General features: G+C 41.1%; 1 protein-coding gene across 2 annotated transcripts; it reads left to right on the top strand.

The window, feature by feature from the left end:
• Positions 1-311: 311 nt before the first annotated feature.
• LOC121895150 (keratin, type II cytoskeletal cochleal-like) lies at positions 312-8520 on the top strand. Of its 2 annotated transcripts, none has more exons than XM_042408042.1 (10): positions 312-2893; positions 3094-3623; positions 5542-5750; positions 5875-5935; positions 6048-6143; positions 6302-6466; positions 6601-6726; positions 6902-7122; positions 7246-7304; positions 7454-8520. In XM_042408042.1, exons 1-10 carry the CDS (start codon positions 2683-2685, stop codon positions 7672-7674), a joined length of 1899 nt encoding a protein of 632 aa, XP_042263976.1. In that variant the 5' UTR covers positions 312-2682; the 3' UTR covers positions 7675-8520. The 2 variants fall into 2 exon arrangements, with proteins under 2 accessions (XP_042263976.1, XP_042263975.1); XM_042408041.1 differs by having other exon boundaries at positions 3091-3623.
• The last annotated feature ends 1976 nt before the right edge of the window (positions 8521-10496 follow it).

The following is a 10496-nucleotide window of genomic DNA, read 5'->3' as shown; positions in this document are numbered from 1 at the left end:
TATATCAACCCAATTCTGATTTCCCTGAAGTCTTGACCTATAATCAGTAAGGATTACTCATATTCATGTCTAACTGTCTCCTTCTTTGTATTATATTTACAACACCACTGACACAGATTTCATGGACTTTTCCCCATCAAATATACCGTGGAATTAAAACTTGCATGCTCCACACCTTAGCCGTGTAATGATCACCTCTTCTTTGCAGTTACGACATCCTTCTTTAAACTGTTTGACATTATCTGACTTTTGCAGCCTCCCTTTATTGTCTGTAACCCATTCCTTCTGCTAGGTGTTAATTATGACTGTTTGCCTTTTATCATACCACAAACTGCTTTTATCACTTTGTTATCATATACATTAAGAGCCTTCTATGCCATTTTATCTGCTTGTTCATTTCCTTTAACACCTATTGTGAGTAGGGACCCAACAATACTGCATTTCTATACCGATCCTCTGTCATCTTAAAAGCATTACATATATTTCCATCATCAGATCTTCTCTGACTGTTTGCCTTGATGACTGGAGCTGTTTGTTTGCAGTGGGAACGGTTTTTGACCAGACTACAAGGCATACTCTGCAAGTTTGAGCTAAATGGCTCCCATAGCCAGGTGCACTTTGATTACTTGGATGTGGATGAGTGAAATGAACAGTTGCTAGCAGCTAGCTCGAGCATGAATTAAGGCCCAATCTGGACCAGCAAAAACGTATGTTGCTTCCTTGATATTTGGGCAGATAGGACTTTTCTTCAGGACCTTCTTATTATTTTTACATTCTTGACCAATTACCGCATTGAACGTTGCTATATGGCTTTGAGTGATGCATTTTGTTTCACTGAAAGTTTTTTGTGGGATAACAAACGAAACCAATTACTGATTTGGACCAGAGCAAACAAACTACTGTAAATGCCCTTAGTCTTGTACCTTGGATCAATGCTTTGTGCTACAGATTTCAATGCATGGTAACAATCTTTCCATAGCCATAACCAATTCAGTTACCCAGACTTAACCATACAGAAACCATGCTTTAGTTGCTGTATATTGTATGGAAAACAACTGCAGAAGCACATGCAAGCAATGTTAACAGTAGTTCTTAGACGACAATGTTGGATAAGAGAGTGAAGCACTGTTGGTTTTTTTGGGGGGTGTGACTCAGTTGTTGCCCTACAGCTCATTTTGACTACTACTACTATAAAGAGTTTGGGAAGCCAACACCTATACCAGAGCTGTTAAGATGGGTTTCAACAAGTATCAACTGATTTAATTCTGTCAGATCAAGAAATCTGGTCTTCTTTTAACTCCTGATGTTCATTCAGCTGCAAGCTGACATTAATGCGTGAAAGAGATCCAATATGTAATTTTCCATTATAAAGTTGCAACATTTAAAAAGTTGAAATAAATAGTTACAATGTGCCACTGAATTTAAAAACCAGTAGTGATGCTAACTGAACCTCGGTGATCACGGCAAACTAACTGGTGGAAGACATAGAGTGGTATGAGTGTTGAAGACGGCACGAACAGCACCCTCAAGCACCCACGAGCTGCAGGCCTGAACGCATAAATGACAGGGTGGTGGAATTAAACAAATAACTCTGGAATTCGAGACTCATTTCTTCGTGTAGTTCTTCACCAATTTACCCCCCATTCTCTTCACTGCTTTAAAATATTTTATAACGATTAATTGAATCTAGTGGATTTTACTTAAAATTAATGTTTATTTTAGTTTTTGAGGACAAAGTTGTGTTGTCATTGAACTCAACATACTGTTCTAGATATGTTCTCTACTGTACTACATACAGTATGGGCATCTATCTAATTCTGTACAGAGTGTAATTACCTTGCTGCCTGCAGGGAACCTCCTGCAAGACCAGGTCCCTCCTGAGGATTAACAAGTCTTTTTCTCTTTATATTACTACTAAATCTAAAACAGCTTTTACTGTTGTGCTCCATCAACCAACACAATCAACACCCCAACTTCCTTTTATCAATTAGTCAAATGTGTCTCCTCTCATTCACTGTCTACAGTATGTGTCACCATAACTCCACAAACGTAATGCTGAATGATTCAGTAAAACCCCAGCTTACATTCTCTAAGAAAGTAGTCAGTTATGCAGATAGTTTTGGTTTGATTTTTTCCAGGTTTAAATATATACTTCACTGTTAACACTGTGTTCTGTGGAACATTTCTGTCCCAGTTTTCAATTTTATTAAATTTTATTAAATTGAACACAAAGGGTGATTTGGTTGGCAGAGTATGTTACTTTGTATTTTGTTCAATTTTTGATTGCAGAATCACAAGAAAAAAGAGGGACTTCCAGGAGAGTATGCAGAGTATATGAATCTCCCCCACATAATCCCTCCAATCCTGGATTTGAATTTAATGAAGAAACATAGAATTGCATCCCTAAGTAGCACAAAGAGGATGCTTTCAGAGCATGAGAACTTGGATAGTCACTGTCCACCAGACCTTTACTTGCACACATGCATTCAAACATAAGCTATAAAATCAGCTGATCAAACTGAGTTCAACATATCCAGTGAAAAAGACTTAACTAATTAAAACTTTTGTTGATGCTTTAAAGTTTTCACTTTTTATCTATCTTGCAATAGGATGATTAGCATTCAAAGGTGAATTTGTGTAATAATAAAGTAGCCCCCCCACTACACTCCCCCGACCACATACATGCCTCTCAGAAAGCCCCCAGCTATCGAAGTAAGAATGTCTTTGCCAACATCTTTCCACCCCTTTCACCCTGCGGCTCCGATGCCATTCTGTGAGTACCTGGGTGTGTCGAGCCCTGATCGCTTTACAGGGATGGCACTGTTAACAGTCGGACAGGTTGAGCTGCTCCGAGTCAATCTACCTGCCTGCAAGTGCACCTTCCGGGATCCAGGTAATTGGAGAAGGGTTGAGGGGGAGGTGCAGAGGAGGTGGACCTTAGTGGGACGTCCTTTGCAGTTGGAGGCAGATAAAAATCCATCACGGACAGGGAGAAGATACTTAGAGGAACTTGACTCTCCTCTTAGTGGGCTCCACTGCTCTGCCAAACCTCTGTCTCTCTGCTTCCCCTTTTCTCTGTGTACCTTTCAGCAGAAACTAAACCAGCCATGTCTTTGAGATCCATGAGCGTGAAAACCGTCAGGTCCAGCTACAGTGGAGGCGGCGGCGGCGGTGGTGGTGGTGCCAGTTTCAGCAGTGGCGGGTACAGCGGTGGCAGCCGTGTATCAGTAGGAGGAGGAGGAGGAGGAGGATTTTCCTCAAGATCTGCCGTTATGCTTAGACCATCATACTCTATATCATCATCCAGCATTGGAGGTGGAATGGTTAGGTCAAGCATGGGTGGTGGTGGTGGTGGTGGTGGTTTTGGGATTGGTTTTGGTGCTGGTAGCGGCGGCGGCTGCGGCGGCGGTGCTAGTTTTAGTTCTAGCTACAGTCTTGGAGGTGGTTTCGGAATGGGTGGTGGAGGAGGTTTCGCAGTGCCCCCGATCACAAATGTCCAAGTCAACCAGAGCCTGCTGACCCCCATGAACCTTTCGATCGACCCCAACATCCAGACTGTCCGTACCCACGAGAAAGAACAGATCAAGACCCTAAACAACCGCTTTGCTAGCTTCATTGACAAGGTAAGTGGCAATCTTCTGCCTTAAGTTTATGTCCCAAACCATTTTAAAAGAAAATATTGTCACTGACGTTAAATTGACATGTCATTTTTCAGTCCAGAATATATTGATATTTTAGCTCTAAAAACATTTGGTCATACAATAGATGTTGACATGAATAAGTTAATTGTTTTTTGCAAAATTGAATAGCTGCAACAGACTGTCTCTAAAGGACCACCTGGGCTCATTAAATATTACACAGCAGCAGATCCAAACCTGGATGTTGTGTGCACCATGGGCCTTGTTAGAACTAACACTGACAACTAATACTACCAAGCATAATATTCTTAGTAGCCTATGAAAATAATTTATTCAGTCTGTTTGGATGGAACATGTCTTTACTGCAGTGTAGGCACCTCACTTCTAAAGCAGTGTTCTCAAAGCCTAACAGTGCATCTGGTAGCCTGTGCACTAAAACTGAAAGCCATCCTCTGCTCCTAACTTCTCTTTGGCCATAGCTGGCCCCTTGCCAGCTGTCTCTGTAGTGAGAGGCAGGAAACACTAGAGTAGCCATATCCAGTGACTGATGGCTCTCTGTGTAAGGGGAAGAAGGGATCAGGTTATCATTAATTCCCATGGCAGCAAGGACTCACAGGCCTTCGATGGTGCAGCAGACCTCTTCTTAACTATCTGCAATGCACTGCACGATACATACAATTTAAGCTTGTATAGTTAGAGATAGCAGAGATTTGTTTAAGAGATTTGAGGTAATGTTTCAAAAGTCTTTGGATTACCTCTTGTCATTTATTCCGTATGATGAGGGAGGATGCAATAATTGAGTTTTTTCATTCTTGCTCACTTTCATGTATAATTGAAGACCTCATAAAGAAGATGTGGGACTATTTTCCTCCCAGGCACAAATGAAAAACAAGTTAACCACACCCTGCGTGAGAAAATGCTCAGTTAGCTTTTTCTGCAATGTGTACATACCACACCTCATCTGTCCTCACAAAGGTGAACTGATCCCAGTGTGTTCATTCAAAGTACTTCTTACCATATGATTCAAAATTAAATATTTTTTAAATTTAGAATGCAAAGAGTTACAAACATCCTACAACAGAAAAGAAAGCATTAAGTGTTTAATTTGATATTTATATGAAATATCAGTTGGCATAACAGTTAATTGCTTCAGACATGAAACACTTCTTACTGAGGACTGTGCAGGCAAGTTCACTCAGTGAAAGTATGCATCCCGGAGGCCAGGGAGTGGTAATGTCGGGTGTTTAAAGGAAGAGGTGAGGCTGAGGTGTGGCACAGTATGCTTTGCCTTACCTAAAAAGAAAACAAAGAAAACTTACCTACACACCCAAAACGGAAGGATGGGCTCTAACCCTAACCCTAGCCCTAACCCTAACCCTCTTGAGGGCCTCAAACCCAGAATGGCAGAGCACTTCAGCTGTGCTTCCCATACATTTACTTTCTGCTAGGAGCAGGTGTTCAAACATGCTTCTCAGAAACATGTCAGATGCTCTCAAATAATTGTCTCACTAGAGCTCACTTTACTGTGCAGAGAGACTGCAAAGTGGATTGAGTTACAAACAGCCCTGCCCTGCATTTTAGTGCAGCTGCCAATTTTAGTGCATACCGGGCATTTTGTGTGGGAAAGTCACACACAGGTGTAGAAGTAAAACAAAGAAGACAAACATCTTTGTTAGCGTGAGCATGTCTAATCATGAAGAAAAAGAGACAGCAAATATATTCATCTTCTTTTAATTGTATTTTGCTGAAAATGATGAAATGAAAGCAATATATTGTTAACCACAAAGTAAATAAATCTGCTTTATTCCCAGTGTATTATGTAGTCCTATTGACACATTCAGACATATTTACCTTTCCCTAGCTGACAGTGGATCTAAACTTGACATTGAATTTTACCTTTTAGGTCCGCTTCCTGGAGCAGCAGAACAAAATGCTTGAGACCAAGTGGAGCCTCCTGCAGGACCAGACCGTCACCCGCTCCAACATCGACGGCATGTTTGAGGCCTACATTGCCAACCTGCGCAGACAGCTGGATGGGCTTGGCAATGAGAAGATCAAGCTGGAGGGAGAGCTGAAGAACATGCAGATGCTGGTGGAGGACTTCAAGAACAAGTGAGTTCAAACCAGCAGAGGAAACATAAGTGTAAAATGGTCCTCCACATCTGTGAACACAGCAGTAGTTTCTGCCCACAGTTGTTTTCCACCATCTAATTTTTCCTCTGTTTGTTTGTGTCAGATATGAAGATGAAATCAACAAGCGTGCCAGCGTGGAGAATGAGTTTGTTCTCCTCAAGAAGGCGAGTGAATCTGCGATTATAAAGCCTGTCACTCCACCGTGTCATTAGCAACAATTAAATTAATTATTGCTTTGAATCCAATGTAAACGACTTTCTTCTTCTCCAACTACAGGATGTAGATGGTGCCTACATGAACAAGGTTGAGCTGGAGGCCAAGGTTGATGCCCTTCAGGATGAGATTAACTTCCTCAGAGCTGTCTATGAAGCGGTACGAAAAATAAACTACACCTCAGTCCTATTATGTCTGTCATTTTTAGGAAAACAGTGATTCATTTATTATCTTCATTAAAGTGGAGGGCACAGATAAAGAATAGAGATAGAGATTTTGTGCTGCTTTTATTCATCATTCATATACCTCTTTTTCAGGAACTGCGTGAGCTCCAGGGACAGATCAAGGACACTACAGCCATTGTGGAGATGGACAACAGCCGCAACCTGGACATGGACTCCATTGTTGCTGAAGTGAAGGCTCAGTATGAGGATATCGCCAACCGCAGCCGTGCTGATGCTGAGTCATGGTATCAGCAGAAGGTAGGTAGAGAGAAAGAGATCTCACCAATATCAACAAGTCCAATATGAAAAACATACCTTGTGATTACAAATACAGGGGACAGGATGGTGTATGGAATCGGTAATAACAGTTATTTTTAATCTTATTCCCACAGTACCAGGAGATGCAGAGCTCTGCAGGTCAGTACGGAGATGACCTTCGCAACACCAAGACAGAGATTGCTGAGCTCAACCGTATGATTAGCCGCCTCCAGAATGAGATTGAGGCAGTCAAGGCACAGGTAAGCTTACATTTAACAGCTGTAATTACTTTCAGTATATCAGCTATGCACAAAATGTTTTAAATGGTATTAGTTTCCTGAACATTATGTTTGAAACCAGATGCTGAACATGTATAAGGCATTTTGAATGACAAATATCACATCTAAAGCTTTTGCTAACTTTCCAACCTCTCAGCGTGTCAGCCTGGAGGCCCAGATCGCTGAGGCTGAGGAGCGTGGTGAGATTGCAGTGAGGGACGCCAAGGCCCGCATCAAGGACCTGGAAGATGCCCTGCAGAGAGCCAAACAGGACATGGCCCGTCAGGTCCGCGAGTACCAGGAGCTCATGAACGTCAAGCTGGCTCTGGACATTGAGATTGCCACCTATAAGAAGCTTCTGGAAGGAGAGGAATCCAGGTAAAAGCTTAGCCACTTTTAACTCACAAGGCATTTAATCACCTGAAACACAGAGTGAAAGAGTATACTGTGCAGGCTGCAACATCAGCAGATAAAATAGCTAATTTTTGTATCTCTCTGCAGAATTGCCGCTGGTGGTGCATCCGCAACCGTCCACGTACAGAGCTCAACCAGCAGCTATGGTATGTATTGACATACAGTATATCATATCTTGAATTTTCAAATAATATCCAAGCCAGTTTAGGATATTTAATTTCATAATTTCATTTCATAATTTAATAAAAATTCAAAATTATTCTGTCATCTGAAAACATCTTATTCTCATCTCCAGGTGCCTCCTCAGGAGGTGGTGGAGGTTATGGCATGGGCATGGGCAGCGGCATGGGCCTGGGCGGCGGCATGGGCATGGGCGGCGGCATGGGCATGGGCATGAGCGGCAGCATGAGCGGAGGATATGGCGGCATGAGCAGCATGAGCATGGGCGGCGGCGGCGGTGGCAGCAGCATGATGAGCTCAAGAGTGAGCAGCGTGAGGTCATCCCAGCGTTTCTAAAAACAGCAGTCTTTTTCTCCATTCTTCTTTTTCCCTCATTTTGTTCTCACCCTTTTGTCCCCTCAGTCCCCCAGACAACCATTCATACCACCACCACCCCCCTCTCCCCCCTGCAGACACCGAACAGCCTCAGAAACATTTTGCATTTGACCATTTACAGCTGGCAAATCCATGTAATGGTACAGTTCTTTTTGGCATTTAGTTCCTGTGTTGTTGCTCCCTCTTTGGCACCACATGCCTACAGAGAGTCAGAGGTTACATCAAAATACAAGCAGAGGCAGGGAGATTATTAGACCAAACACAATGAGGAGCAGAGATTTGAGTCAGTTCACTCTTTCTTTGATCAGTCAGCCTGGCTGTCTTTTGGTTGCTGGATATGCTGTCGTGTAGACTAGAAGATACTTGTAGTATCATGACAGAGAATCCTTACAAGGCAACTCATTTTGCACACAAAATGACAACAGCAGTTCTCAGATTTGCACAGAAGGAGGTCCAGATGTTACATGGCAGACACTCATATGTCACACTTACAACTCCTTTTCTCTGCAATGTCTCTACTGCTGTCTCACATCTGTCATTATGCATTTTGATGTCATCAAAAGCAGCCACATAAAACACTTTTACATTTGATTTTTGGGATCCTCTTTTTCTTCTCCTGTTCTGAGAGAAAATGAGCTCTCCACTACAGTATACAAATGTTGTTTTGATCCTGCTTTACTTCTATTTTCATTCTGAATAAAAAAGAAAAAAAACATGGATAAGGCTGGCTGACTGGGACAACCAGATTTATTGTAACTGAATATGTAACATCTTAATGTCTGGAATAAATCTGAGTTCATATTCATATTCATCTGTGTCTTCCTTGAGATTTTTGGTGTACTGTATCCACTGAACAATAGAAATAATTTAGGCTTATAACTGTTTGCAAAGTCCCACCCCTCTTAGTTACTGTTGCTACGGTCGTCGAGATTTCCATTCGAGCACAGTAGCTACATAATGAAGTTTAAAATGATAACGGTGGATGGAGAGTTAACATAGAAATTTGCAATAAATTTTTCAACGGTGGGTTTTCAATTTCACACAAAGATAAACATAATCAGACTTTTCATGGATTCTGTTGACTGAAATGCTGTTGCTGCCAGGTTTTATCAGCTCTAGCCAGGAAGCATAAGCTCTATGAGTTGGTTGAACACTATTCTCCAGCTGACTTTTCAGTGTTTCGAACTGATTCCTTTTAAAATGAGAACCATGTAAAAGGGTCTTAAATACACATGATGGCTAGTTCCATACATGATATAATGATTAAAGACTGAGGCTAAAGCTACATGTCCTATGCAAAAAATCAGCATCCTCAACCAATGAACAATGTAGAAGACATGAAGCAGCATTGCTCATGTGTTTTGCACGGTATAGCTAGTAAGCTCTAGTATTATAGTGCAGTATTATAACTATAAATGTTTCTAAAAATCATTCTAATATTACTGGATAGTTATGCCTAATATACTTACTACGAAGTGATTTAGATTCATGGTTTAATGTTCAGATTTACAAACACTATGCTTCACTTTTACAAGAGGAGAGGAGTCAGACCTGCCAACCCTGGACAAATATTTTGAGTACCACTTCGGCAACCCAGATGCATCACATGCAAATCACTGCTGTTTGTACAATGATTTTTTGTACATAATTTGCCTACAAATGTATTACAGTACATCATTTGCATACATACAGCAAACAGACAAAGGGAAGCACTGATATGAAAATTATTAATATCATTAACAGATAGTTTACAAAAATATTTGTCTTTCACCTGCCTAAACATAGCTTACCAAGGAACACAATTTCACTTAGTCTACACACTAACCTACCACTACTGCTGCATTTATATAGTTTCTATCGTTACACACTACTCCACAATAATCAAACTTTAAGCCAATTTGATTTTTGAAAATATGATTTTAGGCTAATTTGAAAAGATGATGACAATGTAGCTGTAAAACCCAAACCAGCCTAAACAGACTATTTTGTGGCTATTTTGTGGGTATATTTACTGTTCTTATTATAGCTAGGGTATTACTTAATGGTATGATGACCTAATAACAATACAGGCTGAATATGAACATGGCTGTTGAAACTGGAGAAGCAGTCACATCCCTCCTTACATATGATACTTAATTTGCAATGGAGGGTGTTTCCCTTCTTTGAAATTCTTCTACATTAGACAAAGTTATAGGCTACACAGTGCCAACAGACGCACGCACACACACACACACACACACACACACACACACACACACACACACACACACACACACACACTTTTCCCAGTAACTTCAGTAACTTTCTAGGTAATTTCTGTGGCACATTCACTTGCTTTTTTCACCCTGCAATGATCTGCTCCTGTCATTAAAGTTACAGGTTTGGCTTTAACAATCTGTGGCACACGAATAATATAACTTAATGTTACTTTGCCAACTTAAATGCTTGGTGAACAAGCAAGCTAGCTTACGTATTGTTAGACTTTCTTAACATTATTAACGTTTAATATTTTCCCAAAGTTGGCAGGTCTGCATTACCTTAACTCAGTTCACAATTTCAACTTTCCACATCCACTGCAGTCCCCAGTCAATCAATGTTGTCTTGCTGTCAATTTGCAGTCTCTTGAAAGGGCATTACACATTTGTCAATCATGATCATCAGTGCTTGATATTTGGGTGAAGGCAGGGGGAATGAATCCAGCACTGATGATGATGATTGGTTGAACTCCTCTTCTTTTGTCTCTTCTTTCTGCCTCTTGCTGACTTGAGTACTGCACATCCACT

Source organism: Thunnus maccoyii, chromosome 4 (genome assembly GCF_910596095.1).
Source record: "Thunnus maccoyii chromosome 4, fThuMac1.1, whole genome shotgun sequence".
NCBI classification, from domain to species: domain Eukaryota; kingdom Metazoa; phylum Chordata; class Actinopteri; order Scombriformes; family Scombridae; genus Thunnus; species Thunnus maccoyii.
Note: the sequence above shows the minus strand (reverse complement) of the source record. Positions and strands in the feature narration are given on the sequence as shown.